General features: G+C 52.1%; 1 protein-coding gene across 1 annotated transcript; it reads right to left on the bottom strand.

Moving 5' to 3' along the window:
• Positions 1 to 7,140: 7,140 nt before the first annotated feature.
• On the bottom strand, positions 7,141 to 9,530 carry DMRTA2 (DMRT like family A2). The gene is made up of 2 exons (XM_074833190.1): positions 8,878 to 9,530; positions 7,141 to 8,659 (listed from the first exon to the last, which is right to left on the bottom strand). The coding sequence occupies exons 1-2, from the start codon at positions 9,368 to 9,370 to the stop codon at positions 7,785 to 7,787; spliced, it is 1,368 nt and encodes a 455-aa protein (XP_074689291.1). The 5' UTR covers positions 9,371 to 9,530; the 3' UTR covers positions 7,141 to 7,784.
• Positions 9,531 to 26,180: the final 16,650 nt, after the last annotated feature.

Genomic DNA, 26,180 nt, shown 5'->3' with positions numbered 1-26,180 from the left:
CAGATATTTTCTAATAGATCTGAAAAATGAAATTCCACCAGTGTTTTGGGATCCTTTTCACCCATTGAACAGGGAGAAGACTATAACATAACTCTTGTAGAGAAGAGATCCTGAAAACACCTCCCTAATCCCTACTGGTCAAGGCAAAGCTTTCATGAAGAAGGGTACAGACTGTAGTGAGGGGCTGGGGCCATGTTTTGCCTGCCAAATCTACTGGAGCATTTTCCCGCTCTTGGCCCCACTGCATTAGGATTATTTTCTCTGTGTCAAAGTAAAGCTTCATAATGTGGATAAAAAGCATGATTAGAGAAATTAAACATAATTCATCCCTCTAAGCAGGAAAAAGCCAGGAATTACACAACTCCATTCTAGCACACTGGACCGAGAACTGCAATTTTAGTCCATCTTCACTGTCTGATCATTTGCTATTTACTCCTATTGAACACGTCCTTAATTAGATTCTCCTAACCAGTATAAGATATCTGACTCTCCTCTTACAAAGCAAAGGCTCTTTAAGTTATAACTTCCACTATTTGCCCCATTCATTTGGCTGTAAATATCTATGGCTAACCTTTCAAGCAGCAGATTTAGAAAACTGAGGAAATCCATAGGTTCTACCCAAGGTAAACCACGGGCTTCCCCAAGCTGTGAGAGAAAAATCAATATCCCATATCCCACTTACAAGAAAGTGAGGTAACATTTTGATACCTTTGTTCCCTACAAAGCTGTTTCATCAGTAAGTCCCTGCTGCACAAATCCAAGCTCATTCTGACTGTCTTCTCATGCTGCCATTGCTATGCTTGGATAGAAGCTCACAGTCTCTGATCGAGCTCCTTTTAGCAGAGGTCGTACCCTCCTTCCTCCCCTGACTCCAGGTCCTGCTGACCTTTAAGCCCTTCTTGGATCTGCTGAATGGTTTACAGGGGCCCTGCCTTGCTGGCCCTGCTCCTGTCTTGTTGAATCTCTGTGAACCTCTCCTATATTCTGATCCAGGGCTAGTACCTCATTTCACTTCCAAACATCTGATTTTAGCAACAACCTCAGCATTTTAAGGCCAGCCAGTCTTGTTAAATCTCTCTGTAAACATAAACCCCAAGCAGATCTTTTTAAAAGCCTTTGTAATTCATGCTTTCCATCTGCTTGTCAGACCACACGAAAAGATCCACTCCCTGTTTCTGGTTTCTTGTCTGTTCCCCTCTTCCCCCCCCCCCCTCCCCCCAGGAACCTGCCCTGCTGTCACAAACCTACTCAAATTTGCACAGATCCTGCCCATCTATTATATTTGCCTGGTTAAATGGTCAACTACCTTCTGGAGATATGCATAGTAGATTTGTAATTATTGACAAGCAATCAGACTTTGGGTAACCTGCTTTCAAGAGATTTTGACATCTTTTTCTGAAATTCATCTATGCTTTTATCCAGTCATTTTCCTCAATTCATGTATTGGGGAAAAAAAATTTAACCATGCAGAATCAACCTTTAGCATAACTCTTACAAGCTTTACAGCACATTAATAAGATCCAAAACAAGAAAGTAGGGAATACAAGACAGAAAAAAACTCTCCAAATCCATACTAGCTACAAGTACACCCACACTGAGAACATGCTAAAGGATCCATCCTTACCCCTCACAGATCTGCATTACAGAGTTCATTTAGGCAGAGCTTCTGTGTGAAGTCAGGAATCAAAATGTATCCCACATGTCACCATCTCTTACAGAAAATTAATCCATAAATCAGTATATGACAAGATTTTCCTTTTCCAGACCATCAAAACAGAGTTGTCAGGAAGCTGTGTTCCCCCCCCACCCCTCAGCTTAGAGTTTGCAAGGAGTTAAGATAAAATCTAAGATTAGACTTTAACTCCCACATACAGGTAAATCCAAGACTGCACAAAACAACATTCCAAACAGAATTATCCCCCGGGCGGGTGTCTCATCGTGCCTTTGTCCACATCTGCCAAATTCACACCTGGGGCAAAGTCGAACACACATTTACACTAGCATTTGGATAGAACAGGCCTCAGACTTTGTTATGGCTGGAAATGGTTAGCAAGTGGTGCGTTGCCGTTTGGACTAGTAGTAATATCTTCTTGTCTTTAAGCATTTTCATCTCTCTTGATGTACTTTCTTCCACATGAACAATCAATGAGTCACTGTAAAAACACCCATCACTATTTTTCACTGATGGCCACTCGCTCAGCCCTTGGCCTGTATTATGAGTGTGCATGTAATTGAATCTCCTGACCTCTGTACAGCACCCAATATTACTATAGCTGAAATTAAGAGCTTTTCATAGTTTCCTTGAAAATGTAAATCCTGCCACATAGTACCACCTTGCTCAGCCTGTGCAGAGTATAATCAAGTCTTAAAGGCTCCCTCAGGAAAGGCATGTTACAATAGACTTTTAATACAGTCCAAGGAGTTGCCTTACACTTTTCATTAATATGGCTGTCCTTCAAACTCAACACCCAGCACGTGACACAACATTTTCATTGCACTCTTGTAATACAGACACCAAGACCTTATTTTAGTGATTCTTAAGTATTTGCCCAGCCCTTACTACTTCATCCAAGTTTTCCATTAGCTCTCATGAGCCTAAGACCCTGTCAGCCCTTGCCCTACTCTTCTGTGCTGGAATTCACCCCTACCCTTCTCTCCCTACTTCTTTCACCTTCAGCATTACCCAACACTAGACTTCCTTGCAAACCTACCTTCTCCAGCTCTATCACCTTACACCCGTGTTAGACAGAGTGAGCTAGCTCCTTCCCCCACACTTTAACCTCTTCCCCACCCTTGGCCACCTGCCTCGCATTAACACCACCTCCCCCGCATCAGCACCCCACCCTCCTTTCCCGCCGCCCTCAATAATTCCCACTAAATCCAGCAACCAGCTGCACAATTTAACGGTGAAGTCAAGGCCACGGCGGGTTGCCCAGCTCCCGGGGCTCCGCTGGTCGAGCCTCGGCCGCTCCCGGAGAAGGGCGGTGGCCGGTCGCAGCGGGCCCCCTCCGCCGGCCCAGCAGCGTGCTTGGCGGCTTAAGTCGGGAGCATCTCTTCCACTGATTATTAGGTTCCCTAATAACATAAAAACGAGGAAGAGAAATAGTTTTTCGATTAAAACGTCTGTTAAAATTATTTTTCTCTTTTTTTCCTTTTTTTTTTCCCCCCCGAAGAAGCTCGTTTTCGAGACGAAATGCAAAACAGCATTGTGCGAGTCAGGGTTTTTTTCATGGTTTTTATTTCTATTTTTCGAACTTACGCCCAACAGCGGGTTTCTTTTCTTTTTTTTTCGCTAATAAAAAGGCATAGAAAAATAAATGGGAAATTGGAAAGGAACAGTAACAGGGCAAAAATCATTTTTGCAACGGAGTTTTAGTATTGTTGTTGAAACGCGGGAGGTGGAAATCGGAATGGCTTTTTACTCGCCTTCATTGATGCTAAAAGCAACGGAAAACAGCAAAACGGCCCTTTCCGCTCCCGTTGTAGATATTTGTACTCCTCTCGGTTCCATCTGTTGAGCTCCAGGCGCGCCGCTGCTCCCCGGGGCGGGCGGGAGCCCCCGGAGGCGCCGGGAGCCGCCGAGCGGGGTCCCCCCGGCAGCAGCAGCCGCGCTTCGCCGGCTCGTCCGCCGGAGCCGCTTCTCCTCGGCTTTTCCACCTGCTTAATCACATTTAAATATATTAAATACTTTCCTATTGTTGTTCTGGCATGGGAGTAATTGCTGCGGTTGCCATGGGGATGTTGTGACAACACAGGGGGGATGCCCGCGCGATTCGAGGAGGCAGAGGTGTCCCCTCGCCCGGGGGACGCGGGAAGTTCGTGTCCCTGACGCAGCCGCCCCGGCGCTGCGCGACCGCGGGCGGGCGAGATCCCTGGGCTCGCACCCAAGGGGACACGGCAGAGGAGATGTCAAGGAACGGGGGCGCGGGGCGGGCGGGTAAAAGCCGCTCTCGCCCCGAGCGGTGCCACCGCGGGCCCGGCCGCACCGGCAGCAGCTGTGTTTGCTCAGCGCCGGCACGGCGGGAGGGATGGCGACACCGGCACAAAGGCCGCCCCGCCCCGGCCAGGGGCACCCGGGGCCGCCCCGCCGCGCTCCGGCCCGTCCCTTCCCTCCTCTGGCTGCGGGGCGGCTTTCAGGCCGGGAAACGGGGCAGCCAGACCCGGGTCAGCCGCGGCGGCGGGGCCCGGAGCCCTCCCGGCTCCTCGGGGGTCGGGTCTCGCTCCTCGGCCTCCAGCAACACAAGTCACCGCTGCCCCCGCCGCAGCGGCCCGGGGGACGGGACAGGCAGCCCGGGGAACAGCGCGGAAGCGGGACCGTCACCCGCCCCAGCCCCCGCGGAGGGTCCCCGGCCCCGGCGGAGGGGCCCCGCGGGGCTGCGGCAGGCGGCGGGGCGCACGCCGGGGGCTGCTGCGGAGCAAAAGGCAGGGCCGGAGCCGGAGGGGAGGCGACCTCGCTCCGAGGCTCCTTTATCCCCAGGGCCCCCGCAGCAAGGCGGGTTTGCGGGGGGCGCAGCGAGGCTGGAGGGGGTGGGCGAGAGGCGGCTCTGGCAAAGAGTGGGAGGGCAGCGCAGCCTCCCCCCTCGGTCTTCAAAATAAAACCAACATGTGAAAGAGCCCCCCCCCACACCCGTACCCTTCCCCGCCTCGCTCGGCCCGGTGGGCCCCGGCCCCGGCGGGCTGCGGCAGCGGCCTCGCAGCGAGCAGGGCGCGCAGAGGTTCATTTTAGGTGAAGGAATGTCATTTCGCTACTAAATGGTTAGTCTAATTTGATCTTTATTATGCTGTGGATTAGGGCTGATTCATATTAAACACCAGTGCAGTTAATATAACTCCGGAACGTGTCCCGCTCTATGTACAGCAGCCGCTGTTAGAGCCCCGCCGCTTCCTGCGACCCACGGATTAAGATTTAATTAACAGGGAAGTTTGCTAGAGCTCGCCCGCAGTCTCCCTGCTTTACAAATAATTTATACTCGGTTCCGCGGATTTTTATTCAAGCGACAGCATTTTATTTTACTCTAAAAGGGACCTGAATATTTTATGTTCTGCCAGAGGCTTCTGTATACGAACCTCTCCGAGGCAGTCCCAAACCCAAGGGATTTTTTAATTTTTTTTTTTCAATCTATGCGAATTACCTCAGTAGGGACAATGTATCAGATTCTCTTACCCCCTCCTCCTACTCCCCCCAATTTAACAGCCTAAACTATCCATATGAAAGTTAATCGTCGTGATCCCCATTGTCGGTTGTATAAATCCAAGCTCAAGCCAACCTCCAAGACACGGCAACAATTCTGATAAATTGTCCTGCTCGCCTAACTACACAAGAATGGCTTTTATAATTAAAAGGGGAGCTGAGTTAAATCAACAGCTCCTAAGCCCTTCTCAACGGGGCTAGAATGGGAGAAATGTGGCGACCTGATTTCTTTAAGTAGCAGCTCTTTGTAGCCCATTCATAGTCTTAGATATGGAAACCCATCCTGCACAAAGTCAGCTGCCAACCGAAAAAAAAAAAAAAAAAGAAGAAAAAAAGGAAAAAAGTTTATTCAGATGCTCAAAGTCCATCTTTTTTATCCAGTCTAACATAACCCTGGCACTTTATAACCAAACAGACAACTCCTTTTCCAATTAAAGTGGAATTAGGAAACTCAATCAAATTAGCTCACTATTAAAGCCCTTCTTTATTAAACCGTTTTATTGTAGTAATATTAAGTTTCACTCGCTCTTGGAACACGAGACTTTTAAAAGTTTCCCTTGTGATATTGATTTGGCTGCTCCCAGGATGGATCAGGGTCAAAAGTATTTACCTAGGTGTAATCTGTAATATTTACTTTTTTTTTTTTAAAGAATATCTTAAAATTGTATCCAGATTGATCAATTGCGCGAGGGAAGGAAGAATTGCATTTTACTTGCTCCCGTCCTTTGATTTTACCCAGGGGCTTCCTTCAATAGCTACGTCGGGACGCGTCTCCTCCCAGACCCACCAGTATATTAACTGGTTGGTAGGAGCCGCGCTGTCAGCTCCGAGCCAATGTTTACACAGTTATATTTGAAGTGAGAAAGTAAACAGTCCAGCTGTGCCACGGAGCGGTTCGGTGGGATTAGGTTTCCATACCAACCAACTTTAGGAGCTTTTACAGTCTTAATTCAACCATGCACTGAACTTGGTCTTTGTGAGTAATAGTTTTCCTGGGCCAAATACTCCCAGGACCGGTAGGAAAGTCGCGCTCCGGCTTTCGGCAGGATCGCCTCTCTGGATGCACGGGGGGCACGCCCGCTGCCCCGCCGACTCATCGCAATAAATGAATAAATAGAGGGAGGAACGCCTTTCTTACTTTTTGAAGAATAGTCGGACACCACTGGAAAAAAAAAAAAAAAAAAAGAACAAAAAAGAACACCCAAAAGAAACCAAAAAAAGCTAACAAAAAAAATAAAAACCAACCCACGCGTGTAGCCTTTACTCTTGAAATGAAGGGGAAGATTTGGAAGGACACACAACTCCAAAAGTAAACCAGCAAAATCTGTCCTGCACGTACCCCCCGCACTGAGCTCGTGGTGCTTAACTCATTCATGCCTGTCGCAAACACGTTCTTACGTTTTGGAAAACTGTCATTATTATGTATGTCTCGGCTTATCTTGATATAGGAACAATTAAAAGGCACATTCAGATTTCAGATACGAGGGAAAAGTACCTCTCCGTTGCTACAAAACCCGCGGACGGCAAGGCGGGCGTTTGCTTTTCTCCTCTGCGACAATGGCAGATTTCCTAAATGTGACAAAAATCGGCGAGATAGCGAAGGAAAAAAGCCTGCTTAAATTTACACCTCTGACATTTTTTTTTCCTGGTGTAAATAATAAAAAGACCAGAACCAGAAATAAACGTATTTGACAATTTCGGTTGATAAGGAAATTGCTCTGGTTTGTACGCTTCATTTTTATTTATAAATTTTCCGAAGAATATCTGGTTTGACCATGATAAAAATGTAGTAAACATGTTTGTACTAATTGCATAAACTCCTTTAAATACTGACTGTACTTGTCAAACGGATTTCCCAACACACACTTCCACCGTCTCATAAAATACCACTTGCCATTTATAAGACCGATTTTTTTTTTAATAGAAAATAACATTTATTTCTATGAAATGGAAACACAGAATTACCTGTTAGAAACAGCAAGAAGTTTGCTACATCGGAACAAGAAAGCAATTTTCTTGCAGATCACAAATGAAGGAGGCTTATTAAACCGTCATACACCATTGGCGCCGGGGTCCTACGGACAGTTACAAATATATCTACTTTCCAATGTTATATACAGATCGTAACATTTCTGGGGGCGGGAAGGAAAAGGCTTTCAATTTGACAATATGTTTAATCTATATGCCTGGTAAGTATTACAATGAGCTGTCTAACCTTTAGCTTAACGTTAATACCAAGTTCACCTACGAGTTACATTAATAACTTAGATTTCCATTTTATAACATTATACACTTGCTAGTATACATATATATATGTATGTGTGTGGGAGAGCGTGTGTGTGTGTGTGTGTGTGTGTACACCCCACGACGCACCAAGGATATCCATGCTTATGGCCATAAGCAACAAAGAGTGACTCATGTCTGGACAATGAAAGTGCACCTTTATCACCGTTTTAATACACCTACGTCTGTCCGTGCCGGGCTCCGCACGCAACCATCGCCTGTACGGGAGAGAGCAAGCCACCCGTGTCCATCCACCCATGCCTACCTAGCTACCTCGACACGGGGGAGCTTTAGGAAGCCGCCCCCCCTGCTATTGCTTCTCGGGGGTGTTGTTGACCATGGGCCCGTAGAGCCCGCCGGAGTAGACCTGCTCCTTGTGCACGGCGGAGCGGTCCCGCATGAGGTCGCTGAAGGCGTAGTCCACGGGTGGCCGGAACCCGAGGGTGGGCATCAGCCCGGCCGTGGAGTAGGGGGTCATGAAGGCCAGTCCCCGGCTGTGCGCCGAGTAGGCGAGGCGCAGGGGGTTGAGTCCCAGGTGGGTGCCCAGCGGGTAGGCGCCGGCCTCGGCCCCGAAGTGCGTGGCGTTGGGCTGCAGGGGGGAGAAGGCGGAGCGGCTGCCCAGCGTGCCGATGGCGGGGGCCATGGCGCCGGCGATCAAGGGCCGGTGGTGGGCGGCAGCGGCGGGGGTGGGCGGAAGGCCTTGCAAGGCGCCGTCCCGCGCCCAGCCCTCCTCGGGGCCCTTCTCCGGGCCGCGGTTGTTGAGGATCTGCTCGATGGCCTGTACCACGTCCCCGCCGCAGCCCTGCAGCACCAGCTCCAGCACGCTGCGCTTGTGCGCCGGGAAGACGCGCGTCAGGATGTCGATGGGAGTCCGCTGCCGGCCGCCGGCCGAGGGCGACGGGTCCTGCTCGTCCTTGTCCGCCTCCGAGCCCGAGTCCGAGCCCAGCGGGCTGATGGAGCCCGGGCTCTCCTCCCCCTCCTTCGGGCCCTTGGAGACGGGCGAGCTCAGGAAGGACTCGCCGTCCCCGTTCTCCGAGCCCGAGCCGTGGCGAGCTTCTGGGGAGGAGGTGCCGGGCACGGACTCGCCGTCCGGGGAGAGGGGCTTCCCGCCCGCCTGCTGCGGGGTGACGGCGCGGCTCGGCAGCAGCGTCTTGGGGAACAGCTCAAACTTCTGCATCTTGGACTCTGCGGGGCGGGGGAGGGGGGGAGGGAAGGAGAGACACCGTCAGTGCGGCTGCCCAGGCGCTCCCCGGCTGTCGGCGGGGCCACCCGCCCTCTCCCCGGCAGGTCCGCGTGTTCCCCCTCCCCTCGCTCCCCGCCGCCTCTCCCAGCTCCTTCCCCCCCGCCACCCCGACCCCCCTCCGGTCCCGCGCTGTCCCCGAGGGCGCCGAGCGCGGCCTTACCTGAGGCGCCGGCGCCTCCCTCGCCGCCGCCGCCGGCGCAGACGGAGCCGAAGACCTCGTACGCGGGGCGGGGGGGGATGATGCCGTTGGCGGCCGCCAGGGCCAGCCCCTCGGCCGTGCCGTAGAGCAGCTGGAGCTCTCGGGCCTCGTTCTCCTCCTGCGCCTGCTGGCGGCGCAGCGCCACCTGGGCCGCCATGACGCGCTGCCGCTCGGCGATGAGGGTGCACTTGGCGCACATGCAGTCCTTCCAGCGGCAGTACCGCTTGTGGCCCTTCAGCGCCGACACCACCCCGTGGTTGCGGCAACGGGCGCACTTGGGCGTCCGCGGGTACTTCTCGGCCGCCCGCAGCAGCAGCGGCGGCGCCCGCAGCAAGCTCCCGGCTACGCTCACCGGCAGCGTGGCCGCCGCCGCCGCTGCCGCCGCCGCCACCGAGCTGGGGGGGACCGGGGGGGGCGCGGCGGGCACGCTGGGCAGCTCTGACCGCAGCTCCATCCTGGCGAGCCCGCCCCGAAAGAGCGAGCGCCCCCCTCCCTGGCTTCCCCCCAAAGTCCCCCGCGGCGCACCCGCTCCCGGACGCGGTGGAGCTCCCGGCGCCTTCAGGCACGATCACGCGTGGCGGGCAGACGGAGCCCCCCGGGGGCGGGCATGCAGAAACCCCCAGCGCCTGTCCCCTCGCCTCGCTCTCGCCGCCCCTGTGTCCGTGTCCGTCCCGTCCCACCCCCCCCCGCCGGCACACGGCTCCGGAGTGGGGGTTCAAGTGAGGAGGCGACGGTGAGGAGCGCCCTTCTCCCCTCCCCTCCGCGCCCGAAAAGCGAATCTAGGACAAGAAAATCCAAGAAAACTTAGATCTCTCTCGCTTCCTCGCTCTCCGTGCGCATCTGGCAGCGCAGCGCCAAGTCCATCACGCCGGGCTCAAAGCCGAGCTCTCCCGTCCGCGCTGGCGGCACCGCCGCTCCCCACGGCGCCCCGGTGGAAACCCGAGCTGCTCCCTAAACTCGGCTCCCCCTTCCCCCTTTAACTACGATCACAGATTAAAAGCGTCCCTTCAAAGAGCAGTCCGGCACCTTCAACGACAGGATCCCTCGCCACAAGCCGCGGAGGCTAAAATCCAGGAGAGAACATTAACAAAAAAAAAAAAAAAAAAAAAAAAAGGTAAAAAAAAATCACCCCGTCTGCCGAGCAGCAGCACCGCAGCCGGGCGGAGAGGTCGGCAGCCCGCGGCCAGGGGAGCCCCCGCCCGCGGCCCAGCTCGGCTCAGCGGGGCTCACCCGCCGCGGCGAGCCCCGGGCAGGCGGCCGGCGTCGGCGGAGCAGGCAGAGCCGACGGCGGGCCGGGAGCGAGGCAGGGCCGGAGCGGAGCGAGGCAGGGCCGGAGCGGAGCGAGGCGAGACAGGGCCGAGGTGCCGCGGGCCCCCCGCGCCCCCCGGGACACGCCGCCGCCGCCCCGCGCCGCCTGGCGCGTGCGGCCCGCGCGGCCGGAGCTGCAGGCAGAGCGCGCTGCCCGCCGCGCCGCCCGCCGCCACTCGCGCTATTGTTGCGCCCCGCGTTGCCATTAGGCAACATTTGACAACAATGTGGCGCCTGCTATTGGCCAGGGGCGGGAAGCGCCGCTCTGATTGGCCGCCCGACGGGCCGCCGCGTCCGCCCGGCGGCTGCCCGAGCGCGCCGCGCCCGCCGGGAGCCGGGAGGGCCCCGGGGGGCACCCGCGGGGTCCGCGCGTGGGCGTGGGCGTGGGCGTGCGCGTGTGCTCCCGCCGCGCGCGGGCGGGCGGGCGGGCGGACAGGCCTGCGCGCGCGGAAGCCGCTCCGACCTCTCGCTACCGGAGAGTTTGGCGCTCGGTTTTAGTCAGCCCGGTGGGACCCGTGTTTGCCCGGCCGGCTGTTTGGGGTTTGTTGTTTGTTTTGTTTTGTTTTTCTCGAGTGTCACTTGTCCAAAGGGTGGGGGAAAATATACTGTGGAAGGTGACAATTCAGTGTACGGTCTCCCCCTCCCCTCGGAGATTTTGTTTTATAATAGTGCGCAACGATGCCTCTCTCCTTCCTTTTTCCTTCTTTCCCTTTTCCTCCCTTCCCTCCTCCTTCCTTCCCATTTCCCTCCTTCCTTCCCTCATTCCTTCCCTTTTCCTTCCTTCCTTCTCCCTTTCGCTCGCTCGCTCTCCCCCCCTTCCCCTCCCTCGCTCACTCCACAGCTGCAGGTGACTCTCACAAGCGCTGCTGCACTGGGACAAGCCCGAGGTGAGTATGACTTTCCGTATTTTGTTGCGCTCCGTGGGCTGGGCGAGCCCTGCTCGCCCGTCGCGCCCCAGAAAGTGCAGCTCGCTCTTTCTCCTCCAGCTGTTTGCGTGACTACGTGTTCAACAGGCGCCTTCCCCGCGGGGACAAGAAAACCCGAGGGACTGATTTTTGAGGAGGAGGCTGTCGGGCTGGTAACTGTATATTAACCCCGAAGCTTTTGTTTTAGCATTAACCACCCGGGTTTGACGTCACCTTCGCTGGTAACGGGGAGGAGGTAGCAGCACTTCGGCAGCCGTGGTGGGAAATTACGCCGACTCCTTTCCCTAGGGCTCTTCCCTCGGTTTCCCACGAGGGATCTCTATCCTCCTCGGCACTTTTTAGAGTTCTTTGTTACATGTGTCCGTAAGTCCTTCCCCGTAGCGGGAACCGTCTGCAGGGGGCTGGTGGCTGAGGCCCCCCCTCCCCGCCGCCTCAGCACCCCCACCCGCGCGGTCACACGCTGCGAGACCTTCTCCCGGCGCCTCCCCGGGTGGGCTGCCCCGGGGCCGGCTGCCTGCCCCCGCCGCGCTCGGGCACCCGAGCCGGGAGGAGGGAAAGCCCCTCTCTGCCTTTCCTCGGAACGTGTCGGACCTGCCCGCCGCTCCCTCCGCGGCCGGGGAAGCTCGCAGGGCCGCGGAGTGCCGCGCAGGGCTGCGGGGTGCCGCGCAGGGCCGCGGGGCAGCCCCGCCGCAGGACAAGCAGCGCTCGCTGATGCTCCGCAGCCCCTTCCCTTCAGTCACACTCCTTCCGTGGCTGCGAGAAGCACAACTGCAAGGTAGCAGAGCCCTCAAACTTGCCAATATTTTTATTACACTTACATCGTTCTTCCTCTTTCTTTTTATTTTTTTTTTTTTTAAGAAATGAACGCTTTCCCGCCCGACTTTCTGTGTGTGCAGCTGCCACCCACTCCTCGTGATTTAGGTGTTATAACACCTTTATTTAATACAGCCGCGAAGTCAAAATATCCGATTTAATTTTATTCGCAACCACTAATTTTATTCTCCGGGGAGAATTACTCAGATCGTCTGATTTAATTGGGAATTCGTAGAACTCGATCAGACTGAATGAGAAAGTATTAAATTATTGCTTTATGTCGGCTTACCATGGAGAAAATGTTGTCCCTTCTTCCTGGCAGTTTTGTTTGGTTTTGCGGTGCGGTTTTTTTTCTGCAAACACCTTCCCCTTTCCCCCCCGAGGCAGCCTGCCATCACCAATACAGGACACGGGTTACACTGATTTCCCCGGTTCCCTTTTCTTTCAGTTTTGATTTAAATTAAAGGGCTGGGTTATCCTTTCCGTATATGGCGGTTTTAAACGATCTATTTTGGAAACAGCTGCGGGGAAAAAAAAAAAAAAAAAAAAAAACACAACACAAAAAAACAACAACCCACAACCAAAAAACATAACAGTGGGTTATTAACCAGGCAGTGAAACGCGGTGATTTCTGTTCAGAGCCTCATGCCGTTAGTAACATTGCAAACGGCGGTGTGGAAGTTTGAACACATAATGTGGAGCATCTCTATCTCTCTATCTCAAGGCTGGTGCAGCACATCCCCCGGTGACTATGTAGGAAGAGTTAGGACACAATGTCCTAGCGCTGTGCACGTAAACGCGCAGCGCCCGTTTCTGCTGTTTATCCCAAGCCAGCGCTACAGACACCCTCTCATCCAAAACACTGAACCCTACGTCGCTTTTTAAATATCACGCTCAGTTTCAATCTCAACGCCGAAATAGTCGGGGGTTATGAAAAAAAAAAAAAAAAAGTATATAAAATGATTATTGCAAGAATACGTAACGCAGCCCCAGGCATCAGCAAGTCCCGAGGACATTTGCCAAAAGCTCCCCCAGTATTTCACGAACGTTTAACGGTTTCGCACCCTCCGCTTCTCTCCTCCGGCCCCGCACGGGCAGGCAGCAGCCCCGGCGCGGGCGGGCGAGCGGGGGCTGAAGGCGAAGCCGCGGCCCCGCCGCTGCCGGGAAAGCGCCGCTCGCCGCCGAGGTCACTCCTGACCCCAGGGCCGAGGCCTCCCCTCCGGATTCGACACACGCCTCCCGGCCCCGAGAAACTCCGCTCTTTCCTCTTTCCAGCTACGCTCGCTGAAGGGGGCACTTTCAAACGGGATGCAACTAATTTTTTGTTGTTGTTCTCTTACAAAGTGCCTTTAGCAGAGGAGAGCCTCGGAGCCCGGAGCCTCACTTCTCACTAGTTTGATATTTTAATACTAATAATTTCTCCCCTCTCCTTATTTTCCTTTGGAAGCTTTCACTGTGAACCTAGACAAACAGTGCGCACATTTCACAGATTTCTATTCAAACAAAACACAACTTGGCTGTGAGTTAGCCCGGATCAGCAAAGCCGCGGCCAGGGCTTGCCGTGGGGTAAGGGCTTTCTCCAGCTTTGTCCCGGCCTGCCAGAGCCCTGTCTGTGTGCGTGAGCATGTACGGGAGGCGGGGGGTTGCTGTTGCTGACCCCCCCCCCTTCTTCCCCCCTTCTCTCCGACTGCAATTCATCTCTGTTTGACGATGCACAATAAAATCTTCATGTACATCCCTGCTCTTGTGTCTTTCTTGGAGGGGGGGGGCTGTTTGCTTTAGGAACCCCCAGAGTAGCCGCGCTCCCGCTGCACGGGAGGGTGTGCCGGGCAACGGGAGCGGGACGCCGCGAGGTTCGGAGGAAAGAGAAATTAATTCCTCCAAACCCAACGAAATGCAACTTTAAAGCCCCCGAGGCTTGTCTCGCTCCCGGTTTGGCTCCGGGAGCTCCTTCCACGCCCGTCAAAGCCACGAGAAGAGCCGAGGCGTGGACCCAGCTCCTTTCTTCCCCCCCCCCCACCTCACCCCCCCCCCCCGCAGGGGCTCGCCGGGCCCCGGAGGAGCAGCCCAGGTTTGGCACAGGGCTCCTGGGCCAGCTCCAGGGCCCGGGGCGAGCGGGTCGCCCCGCGGCGAGAGCCCTGCCCGAGCCGGGCGCAGGCGGCTGCCGGCCCCGCGGAGCCCCCCCCGGGGTGGGGGGTCAGAGCCAGAGATTACGGGGCGCAACGTCGCCCCCGGTTTGGGCAGCCTGCGCCCTCCGGACGCGTGAAAAGCGACGTCACTTCGTTACAGGAATTAAAAGAAACGTCGCGTTTCGTTGCGTGGTGCACCGGTTTGCTGCTTAATTATCCCCGTTATGTGTGTGACTCTGGCAGCCTCCCGAAACGCACGAAGTCGGCGCCCACGACTTAGCGCTCACATCTGGGTCAGCTCGATAAAACACGAGACGGCTTTTTTATATTTATTTTTAAGAAGACCCGATCTTCCCGGTGTTTATTTCTCTCCTCACTCCCATTGATTCACCTAAAGGCTTCCTACGTATCGCTGCTCCCATGCAAAAGTTTGAGAGGGCTGCATGCAACGGTGCTGCTGCATCTTCCCCCAATTACAGTAGTAAAATCTTAATTAAAAAGAGCCCGTCTATTGGCTGCCATGTAGGGGAAGGCAGACACGCACGCCCGGAGGCAGCGCAGCGCCCGGAAGCATCCCAGAGAAATATAGTTCTTGATTAGTGTATTTTCATCTCGTTCTTAGCGGAAGACAGTTTGTAAGTACCTGCTAATGTTAGTGCTCTTTAAGGTTTCAATTGTTCTAGGGGGTTTGCCATTGACTTTTTCATTATTTACCTACTGAATCAAAGTAAGCAAATGCCATCTGTTTCCCTGCTGCTATCATCTTCACTTTTAATTATCCGCCCAGCAGCCTAATAGAGATGATATTAAACTAAATCTTTTTGACATTAAAAGTAATTATCCCCAAACCAATATTACAAGAATGAAAATTACCCACACCCCCCCACCCCCCACCCCCACCCCAAGAAAAAGCCACATTCCTCCTAGTCCAGGCAACCTCTTCAGATCCCGGAGCGGGGAAAGGTAGACGGAGCTCCCGTTAGCCCGGACTTCTCAAGTATTTGAAACATTATTAACTCGATTTCCCGGCTCCCAGTGGGGGAGGAAAAAGACAAGGCAGAGAGATTCGTGGAAGGAAATAAGGGGAAATCGGGGCTCCACGTATTCCTGCGTGGGCTCCTCTCCGCCCCGCAGCCCAGCGGCTGCCCGGCGGGGAGGCGGGCGGCGGGGCCGGGGCTGCCTGACCCCACCGGGCACCCCCCGGCCCCGGTGCCAGCTCTTGGAAACCCGCACATCATGGGTACACACCCAGGAGCTCTCTCCAAGTACTTTGCACCGTCCAACGACACCGGGCGTGTGTAACGCGTTGGCGTTGAGGGGACGGTCACTGCAGAGACATTAGGAGCGGGTTCGTAATTAAGGGGAGGACGGCGGGTCCGCTAACAGATGGTCGCTCGCTGAATTACCTCTACAGAGTCATTTCACTTAGACTCAAACTTCTCCGCCATTTCTCCTCCGACTCGCTTTAATATGAGCTGGAGCCGCGTCCCCCATTTCCTTTAATATGTGCTAAACTGAGCTAATTTTAATTGCATGTTTCAACTTTGCTAATTAAATAGAGTGGTCTAATTAAAACTGACTAGGGAACAGTTTTAATTCAACCCTCTACTTTTTTAACAATCCATTATGCAACAAATCCAGGGTAAGCCCTCCCTTTAAAAAAGCTACAGATGATTGAGTTTTTACACCTTTTTACACGCTCACAATGGGGAGACTTGACCCAACATATGTAGCGGCGGGGCTGGGCCCCCCCGGCTCCCCGGTGGGGTATTGGAAACGGGCTGTCTCGCTGCTGCTGCCCTGCCTGAGCGCTGCTGGACCCGGTTGCCTCCCGGGGCCTCCCCGCTGGAAGTGCTGAGACTATTAGCCCAGCAGAGGTTAGAGTAGCACATCCCCAAGACAGCAGCCCAGGATTTGGGAAAATCGGGCTCTTTACACGCTTCATCTCTTCACCAAGTGCTCATTAGGTTGTTAACCTCTGGTTCACATGAAAGGGGCATGTGATGAATCCCCTCCCGAACAAATGGGCGCATCCCCCTTCAGGCAGTGAACAAAGCCCTTAAAATAACTGCACAAGAAAGCCTTTAGTTGTTACTCTAAAATTTCTTTTCTCTGAGAGCTCGTACCCATCCACACACACGCACACAGACACACAGAAAGACGAAAAAAAGCGCACACACTCAAACCCCCCCCCCCACCCCCCCACCCCATGTGCTGGAGCTAAAAATTAAAACTCCGGGTTCCGTCTCCCGGGCCTTTGGCGCTGGCTGATGTCCCCCGGGTTTGGCAGAGATTCGCTCTGGGGCTTCCCGAGGAAGGGGAAAGAAATCTTAATCGCTTTAGCGGAGCGGGCGGGGGGAGGCAGCCTCTCTCTGCGGAGGGGGAAAGCCAGGCGCCCCCAGCCGGGGGGCAGCGCCCTGCGCGGGGGGGTGGGCTGTGGGGGGGTGTGGACGCCGACCCCCCCCCCCCTTCTCCCACCCGCCTCCGAGAGACAAGTTGAGCGAATTCACAGCTGAGAAAGACGCGGGCAGGAATTTCCCTTTCTCCCAGGCGGAGCCCAGCACGGGCCGGGGCCGCCCGGGGGGAGCCCCCCGCTGCCCCCCGCCTCCCCCCCGGAGCGGCTGCCTCGCTCTCCGGGGGCAGCAAGAGCGGCGGAGCCGATCCCCTCCCAAACCAGGCTCGGAAGGCAGCTCTCCCCTGTACGGGGAGCTCACTGCTAATTGAGGGATGGCCGGGGAGAGCAGAGCCGGGCTCCCGCATTCCCACAGCTCTTGTGTGGATTTTAGGCTCTTTAAGACCTTTCCTTTTCTCTCTCTCTCTCTCCCTCCTTCTCCCTCTCCCTTTTTTATTTCCCAGCCCCTCGGGCATGGATTAAAGTGACAGACAATTTTCCCTTCGCACCTTATTGATGGTTAAATGCACTTTGAGATAATGCGCGGAGGGCGCGGGAGGAGGGCGGGGGGCGGGGGGTGTCCCGGGAGCGCGGAGCGTTTGGGAGCGCTGCAAACCCCTGCGGGACGGTGGAGCGGGCCCCGGGCAGGCAGCGGCGGGGCGGGGGGGCGGCTCGGCACAGGCTGCCCCCCGCCCCCTTCCTCTCCCCATCACCTTGCAGGTGGCTGCGGAGCAGCGAAAGCTCCGCTGGGAGCCGGCGGGCCACGGGCGCTTTCCGTGGCACAGGAAAACACGCGTGTGCCGCAGCCTCTGCTGTAGCCGTGGGCCTGCGGCGTGGAAACACAACTCACACTCACACACACGCAGGTAAAGAGGAGGCAGCAGTTCAGAAGCAGAATGACTCAGGAAAGCCCCGCTCCGCTAATTTACTATAGGGCGCTCCGAGAGGTTCATTAAAAAGGCTCTTGTCAGCTCCCTAACGATCCGAGAGCTTTTTAATTATATTTTATATTCCCCTACCCGTCTCCTAACTTCAAACACATGGTAAAAAGGATTTGCTGTTTTGTTTCAGGTAAAACCTAATAATTAAAATTCAGACCCCGTCCCATGCATCTGCTTCGCCTTTGCCAAATGAATTGAAGGGAGAGAGAAAAGCGATTTCATTGAGATCACAGATGGGGTGCAGGTTTTTGGAAGAAATTTGAGAAACACCATTGTCCAGAATCAAAACTCTATGTCTTGCCCCACAAAGGGGGCTGCTTTAAGCCCCTCAACTTCTATGGGGCTTGTTTTTTAAACTTTAAGTGTTCCGCACAATAAGCTGCCACCAAAATGTCACAACCACTCTGATTCCAAGTGTGTCTCGCTGCAAAGGGTGCAGAAAAATGAAGGGAGCAAAGGGAAGGAGTGTAATTAAAAACCCTCGCGCTCCCTCCTGCCTGCTGGGGCCCGGCGGCCCGGCCGGGGGGGGGCGGGGGGCGGCCGGGGCAGTGCCCCCGCCCGTGGCAGCGGGACGGGCGCCCCGAGCCGCGGGGCCGCTCCCCTCCGCCTGCCCCGGCCCGGCTCAGCGCATCGGAGCGCTTCCATATTTTGGAGGCTAAATTGTTTCGTTAGCCGAAAGCAGAAGATTAAGCCTTTTATTTTTATTCATGATCATGACAGCCCCAGTCGGATTTGCCGGAGGATTTCCCCCCCACGCCCCCCTCCTTGTTTGTTGCCCGAGGAGCTCAGGGGTTTAACGATCCTGCCGGAATGCGGTAGATAAATACAACCTATATCGTTAAAGAGACATATTGAGAGTGTTTGCAGAGGGGCGGGAGAAGAGAGACGATGCAGCAGCATCATCAAAAACCCCACGCATTTAGGGAAAAAAAAAATTGTATTCTTTTTACAGTTAACATACGCTATTTAATGGGCCCCTTACGCAAACACAGACTACTCTTAAGTTAATGATGGACCATCCGCAATCTACCGCCGCACCGTTCAGCCCCGTCCCCGTGCCGCGCCGCTTGCCACCAGCCCTGCGGGACCGGCCAACGCTGGGGCAATGCCAGGGCTTTCGGCTCCATGTGTTTGATGGTTTGTTGTTTTTTCTTTTCTTTCCCGGCAATGCCCATTTTTTGCGAGCGCGCCCCCTCGCCCGGAGCGGGGCTGAGCGGCCCCATCTCCGCCCACGCCCGTGGGGAAGGGCACACGCCGCCGCCCCGCGCCCCACGCTCGCCAAAGCCACAGCAACGAGCGGCCTCGCTCCAGCTGTTGTTTTTTTTTTTTCCCCTTTCTATCCTTTTTATTAATTTTCACTATTTTTTTTTTGGCGAGGGCACATTCCCCCGCGGCTGTGCGGGCGGAGCCGGGCCGGCGTGCTGAGCCAGCTCCGCGCCGAGGGTCTGCGCCGGGCGGGCGGGCGGGCAGGCGGGACCCGGGGAGCGGCCTGGCACCGCCGCCCCGGCTGGGCCCTGCCCCGGGCGGCCCCGTGGTACCGTAAAAGCGTTTTGGCTTACACCCGGCGCGGCGCTCCCGGGGCCGGGCCGCTCGGTGCGCGGCCTCGCTGCTGCCCGCCCCGCGGCCCTGTGCCCGGCCGCTCGCTGCTCCGCCCGGGCGAGCGCCGTTCGCGCTCCAGCCCGCCCGTCGCCGGCGCTCCGGTGCCCGGGGAGGCGTGGGGGGGGGATTTTTCCGTCGACGGCTCCTCCCCACGCCAGGAGGGGCGGCTGCCGGGCGCGGCGGGCTCCCCGAGGGCACGGCACCCGCTCGGGCGTGCGGGGCATTTTCTCTCTGCACCCTCTTCGGGTTTCCACGGGGGAGCCCGCCGGCCCCGAGGTGCGAAGGCGCGGTTCGCCATGGCGCCTCCGGCTCCTGGCCGGTGCCGCTCGATCCCGGCCTGTGCCGGCAGGGTGACGGGGGGTGTCCCGGTCCCCACCGGGCAAATCCCTCGGGAGGACCGGGCAGGGCAGGTGGTGAGCGGGGGGGCGACGGCGGCAGACCGGGCGGGCCGTTGCCGCGGCCGCCATTTCCTCAGCCGCCGAGCACAGGCGCTTCCCCCGTGGGGACCCCGAAGCGGGCCCGTCCCTGAGGGAGCAAACTCCGCCCGAGCGGCCGGGGAGGAGGAGCGAGGGGGTCCCTGTGGCGGCGGCTGCCCGGTAGGGGACGGGCAGGCGGGAGCCGCTAGCGGGGCCGGTTCCGCTGCCCGCGCCGTCCCGCCCCGGCGCCCCTCACGCCCAGGCGGGTCCCGGCGCAGCCCCTGCCCTGCTCGGGTCTCTGCCGACTTCCCGCCTCCCTGCCCCGCCGGAGCCCCCCGCTGCCGTCGAGTCCTGAGCGGGAGCCCCTTCTCGCACCCACCGGCGGCGGGAAGGCCTCGAGGGCGGCTCCTCCCGCCATTAGCCGCCCCCGCCTGCGGTAGCCGGGGGACATCGGCGGACAGGCCGCCGGCCCTGATCGCTAACGGAGGAGCCAGCGGCTCTTCTGGGCATCTCTCTGTGCTCCGGCCCTGGAAGTTAAGAGGGACCCTGCGGGGCAACGAGGCCGAGGTGGCCTTTGGCTCCCTCAGGGGCGGCCTCGGCTGCGGCCTGCACCCGGCGCTTCTCGGTAACGCCGATGCAGCAGCCAAGTGACGGGGTGTCAGCCCCCCCAAAACGCGGAGGAGAAAATGTCCTGACTGGGTTGTGAAGCACCCGCTTGGTTGTGAGGCTCTGGGAGAAGTGATAGTGAAGGTGCGATGTCAAGAGAAAGGGATTGCTGGCCATGGGCCTAGTCCTGCTCTGAGGGGAGCTTGAGAGCAGCTGGTGTCTGCAGGTTAGGAACAACAGGAAGGTGGTGTTTGAAACAGGTTAAAACCATGGGATGAGAAGACAGAATGGCTAGTTTTCAGGTATGAGTTATGCTCTCCCACTAAGCACATGATAATACCTAACGATTACTCAAAAAGATTGAATTTACAGGACACAGAACAATGTTATCACCACAGGGGGGGGAAAGGTGAACTTGAAGTCTTGCAAATTTTTTTCCCATTATTTTCTGTTGGTGAAGAACTGTTGTGCTTTTTGTTTCCAACTCCGGAAGTTTTTATTACTTCAGATAGGACAAACTGGTCGCCAAGAAATCCTCCCTCAAGAGAAGGACTCCATCTTTTTTCACAGTTATTGCTGCAGTAGACTTTTTTTTCCCCCTGAGATAGTGTGATTAGAATTTATCATTCATTTTGAGACTAATATTACAGTGGGTCTATTTTTCTCATGTAATTCCAAGTCTGGATAATAGTTTCTTTTAAGAACAGAGCTTTCTTCGTTATTAATAACATTTTTCCCCTGTAAATTCATTTATTTCCTCTTTAGTTGGGAGGAGGAACGTTTTTCTGCAGTGCTTAAACAAAGATGTATACTATTACGTTGTACAGAGTATGTAAAGTCTTCAGGTCTATTCTGTGCTTAAAAATCATATGAACCTTACCTACTTTATTAATAATTATTAGTCCTTCTTCCTAGTGGCATATAAATAACCTGAAAATCCATTTTTCTGTTTGAGATAAGTGGATTGACTAATTAAATATATCTGTGATTATAGTAACTGAAAGATTTTTTTGAAATCCACATTGCACTTTGAGGGCAAGCAATTCCACTTTCTCTTGGAAGATAGGAAGATAAATTCCTTATTAGAAGATTCTCATAATCAAGTAATTATTAAAAAAAAAATCTTATTTTTAATAATGTTTTTACATTAATGGGAATAACCATTTCTTGAAAGAAAGAATCCATTAGAAGCTGAAATTTTAAATCAAAGATCAAACCTAAGTTAATATTTCTGTAACAACACTTTATTCTTTAACAGCTTTTTTGATGGTGTAATTTCTGTTGTGCTAACTCTACTTCAGCTGCTCTTCATTTAGGAGCTTGATTCTTATCCTGCTGTGACCAGCCCCTTTTCACCAACCCAGTAGTGCATAACTGCTGTAAAGTTAGTTTAACTGGTCTCTTAAGGATTCAGTCTGCTTATGGGAGACTATTTTACTACAGGATGGTATAAAGGCAACATCGTTACTCTTAATACTATTGCCTCTTTCAGCATTGAGAGAGCGAGTTGCATGTAATGCGATCGGTTGTGCTTTGCCATTGCTTAACTGCAGCAGCCAAGTACATATTACAGTATTTTTTTTATTTGACCTCAGTGATTCTTAAAGCAGGCATCAAGCAGCCACTGGGTTATGGAATCCAGTGGTGTTAATCTAACTTTTCTTTGCTTAATTATTTCTGCATTTTTGTTTCAATGAAAAGTAGAGTTATTAGATCACTACTTTTCTTCATTTTGGAAAACGACTGTAATTTCACAAGGAAAGTTGGTTTGATTCCATAAGTAGACTATGATGGCAGCTGGATAAATGTTAATAAAACTAGGAGGGTGTTTGTAAAGCAAAGTTAAGAATTCTCAATGGGTTAACTGGTTAGAATGTGTATTCTGTTGAATCTGGTGAGTTTGGATTGATAAGAGGTACTGCACGTGCATAGTGACTGCATGATGACAAGGTGACAAATACGATAGTAAGCGTTATCTGAAGGAAAAAATACACTCGAAAACATCTAAAATACAGGGAATGATGAAAGAATGCAGTAGCTGCCAAAATATAATCTTCAACAGAGTAAACTGCACATTTGCTTTGAGATTGCTCATAAAATGAAAGGAATGTTTTTATCTACTAAGACTTCCCAGTTGAGAGTACCTGAATGCTTTTAATAAATGTGCATCAAACCCCTTTTCGTAGGACTAGGGAAGATTGGTTAAAGTTAAAATGGATTGAACAGAATTTAAAAGGAATTGTAAAGCCTCAGTTTTGGGTTTGGTTTTTTTGCTACATTGGAGGATACCACAAGTTACACAGTGTCTTATTTACCTTCATCTAAACCTTGAAAAAGTAGAAGTGTTTTTCAGCAACAGAGTGTTCTCTGCAATTCATAGGTTATACTTACATTCTTAAAAAAACCCTAGATTTTAAAAATTAGATCCACAAAATAATTTATTAAGTTCCTTCTGCAGATGTGATTTTATAATTGTAATTCAAAAAAAATCCCTTCTCAATTGCCACCACATTTTGGAAATTCTTGCTTTTCCTTACATAATGAAAGCCCTAATTAATCAGGGCATATGAACCAGGCAAATAGACCTAGACAAAATGAAAAATGTTTCTACGTACACATTAGAATAATTTAAAAACTCCTAAAATGGCTGAAACCGAATGGGAGGTTTCAAATGACAACAAATTAGATATACCAGTAAATTTAGAAAAGGTAAGATCAGGAATAGGATGTTGTAGTTACAAGGTATAAAATACCTATGAATCATAGTAATTTATGGTAATAGGGACTGTGACTATAGGTTAAAGAAAGCATAGAGGCAAATAAAATGATAGAAAACATGCTGAGGTGAATGAAATCATACTTATGTTCACTATTTTACTAAAAAAAAAAAAAAAAATCACCAGAGTAGCATTTCCCTTTAAGAAGAAAACTGCGTAAAGAGGATGATAACAAAGAGAAATTAGGTCACAGGTAAAAGACTAAGATTGTAATCAAAACTATTTGAAGACACCGTCTTAGATCCTCAGAGTACACATATATCACACTTAAAAAGACTCCAGTCAGCCCAGCAGAAGTCATTGAGCCATTTGAGCCAGCATATTAAAGGATGCAACTGAAAGACAAGACTCAAGTGAGGAGAACAGAAAAGAACATGACTGTGGAAAGTTAACTTATGGAAGACACAGAAACAGATCTAAACCACTGACAGACCTTGAGGAAAAATTACCAAAGGTGTAAAAGACTTAAAATATCAGAAACAGGAAGCCCACCAGAAAGATAATTAATATATTTTCAGGGTGTAAAAGGAATATTTAATGAAAGTAGGGCAATTGGAGGAAAACAAAGTCATTTGCAGAGATGTTTACTATAGTGGAAACATCTTTTCTTGAGAAAAAAAGGGAGTATTGCTCAGAGGTTGATAGCTGGAAGCAGTAAGCAACAGTTCCCACAGTGAGAAAGGATACCAGCAGTGTCCCCAAGGATCTGTGTGGAAACCTGTGTTATTCAAGCTACTCACACATTATCTGGAAAAAGGTTATCAGTAGTGAGGTGATGGTATTAGTGACTGATACAATCTCATTCAAGATGACTGGATCGAAAGTCAATAGCAATGAACTGTGGAGTTGGAAAAATAGTAAATGAAACTCATTGGCAGTGAGTACAAAATAATGGTCGTGTTAACCAGTAGTTTTGTGAGAACAAGAACTAATGAAGCCTACTTCTATAACCAGTGACATTTTAATTGAATTATTTTAAGGCTGTAGTGTGACTTCAGTTTTTATTACACATAAAAGAATCCACAGAGAAAAGCCCTAAGGAGCAAATTCTCTAGTATCTAATGAGACATTAAATCCCATTGGAACTTTTGTCCTGCAGGTAGGGTACTTGGGCTGCTCTCTCCGATCTGCAGTGACTAGTAAGAGTTCGATGTAGAATGAGCCTTACCCTCACTGCTCACACTCAAAGTACCCTCCTGTCTGGCTTCCCATGTCTTGAATTCTGGGCTACCGACTTTCACAAAACTTATGGAAACTTCAGACAGCAAAACCTTTGTGCCATTTGTTTAATTTGCTTGAAAGTGAAAAATGAGTGTAAAATGTAAAGGTAGTTACAAGAAATTCAAAAACTATTTTGAGGACCACGATCAGTACAATCCCAGGTGAATCAGCCCTGCTGTCAGAGGGAGCAGCCCCGCCTTCCTCTCATCTTCAGTTACTCACCCCCTGCATGCTCCTCCCTCTGCTTTTTGTCAGTGTTGGTGTACATACAGCCACTCAGTGAGCTGATCCGTCTGAAAACTACTCCAGGAAAAAATGGTGGTTTTGAGATGAGTTTGCCTGGTCCCAGTGTAAGATGGGGGCAGAGGTGGCTCTTCTGGCAGCAGTGCAGATGTGTACCAGATTGAGTATAACACTGCCCGGATCCTGACATGTTTAGTGCTAAATTTGATATTCCTCCATCGCTGTCATCTGTGAGGAAATCATTTCAGGTAGTGACCAATGGGTCACGCTGTACAATATATAGTCATTTTTGCTTATTTTCATGACCTGTCCAGAAAAAAAGATATAATTAAGGCTACTGCTGTTGCCTTCTCTTCTATAAAAGTAGAATATGAAAATTTAACTGGGGTACAGAATCAACATTCAGTCTCTCCTCCGAGGTCGTTTGTCTGAAAACAGCAATGACTGCAATGAACAGTCACTGGAAAGGGCTGGATAGCTCATCCCAGGCAAGTAGCCTGTCTGCTAGCCTGAAGACTGACACTCCTGCTTGCACCTTCCCTCTCAAAGAGCTTAAAGAATACTTTATTTTGGCAGTCATGCAGCTCTGACAATGGAGAGAGCACACACATTAGAAGTAGCCTGTATTATGGTGGTGTACAAGTCTTCTGAAATGTCTGACATAGGTGCTTGTTTGTCCTCAGGCCCATATGACTCACAATATGGGTGAACTTCAGCGTAAAGTAAAATTCAGGGAACACTGCAGAGGAGACTCAGGAAAAAGCCACTATCACTGTTTCAAAATAAAAAATGTATCCTGTGCTCTGTCAAATGTTGGAAGAAAGGACTGGTACTTACCTCGGTGTACGGTCTCAGTGCCGTGAACCCTCCATGGAAGGAAGCAGGGAGCAGGCAGCCCAACTTCCAGGGAAGAATGGCATACACAAGACATCTCCACCTTTAGCATTTCCTACTGACCACTCTGAGCAGTTTCTGGTTCTGCCTGGTAGCGACTCTTCACATGTGGGTTTTGTTTTGCTTTGTTGGGAGACCTACTTGTGTATTTTTCACTTGTTGTGGACCTCATTTAAAGGCACCTAAATCTTCCTGTGCATTTAGAGAGTCTGGACATGAGGCTTGGAAAATTAAGTGCTTCAGTCCTCCTGTGAATCTGGGTCATGGCAATTTTGTTTTTCCCCACATACGGAAGAGTGAAATCATAACTTTTTAGTAGAAATATTACTGTAATTGAAAATTTATTTTAAGTTTCTAATGTCACTGAGTAGGTACAGTTTACGAAAGCCAAAGTCCTTTTCTGCTACATTAAAAAGAATAAACAAAACCCCCAACATAGCTCCATTAGAAACACCCTCAGCACTCTCACTAAATTTAAGAGTGCGTATGCAGAGAATACAGAGCAAACACTTGTGCTCTGCATATTCTCTAAGAATGATTTCAAACACCAATGTCAACAGGCAGGAAGTTTCTTCAGAAGTTAGAGCGTGCCCCAACTTCACCGTAATGCTCTGCAGGCCAATAATGAAAGCTGACACATCGTACAGGATTCCATTCATTAACAGTAATTCCTTAAGACTTAAAACTAATGCATTAATCACGTTAATGATAATCCATTAATGTGAAGAACCTGAAGATAAAAAGGTGGAATCAGGGATATACTCTGTAGCGACAGTGTTACAGTTTTAGGGTAATACTGAATTACAAAATTAGTCTGTAGACTGACTAGAGGATTAACCATGCCAGCAGAGCATAGGAAGTGAATACCATGGTTTAGGAGAGCAGAAAATGATGGCATAGAATATTAATGTTTCTACACAGGGATTGAGGGTTTGCATCGAGGGTGTAATTTGCAAAGGTGACTGTAGATGGTTGCTTCTTGAAATCAGGCCCAAAGTA

Source organism: Strix aluco, chromosome 8, assembly GCF_031877795.1.
Source record: "Strix aluco isolate bStrAlu1 chromosome 8, bStrAlu1.hap1, whole genome shotgun sequence".
NCBI lineage: Eukaryota > Metazoa > Chordata > Aves > Strigiformes > Strigidae > Strix > Strix aluco.
The sequence above is the reverse complement of the archived record's forward strand: the minus strand, read 5'-3'. Positions and strand labels throughout refer to the sequence as shown.

Bases quoted from the DNA above. Each gene is read 5' to 3' on its own strand.
- DMRTA2 (XM_074833190.1), bottom strand. From the start codon at position 9,370: ATGGAGCTGCGGTCAGAGCTGCCCAGCGTGCCCGCCGCGCCCCCCCCG. The intron at 8,660-8,877 runs GTAAGGCCGCGC...CCCGCCCCGCAG, and splicing joins GGGAGGCGCCGGCGCCTCAG to AGTCCAAGATGCAGAAGTTT.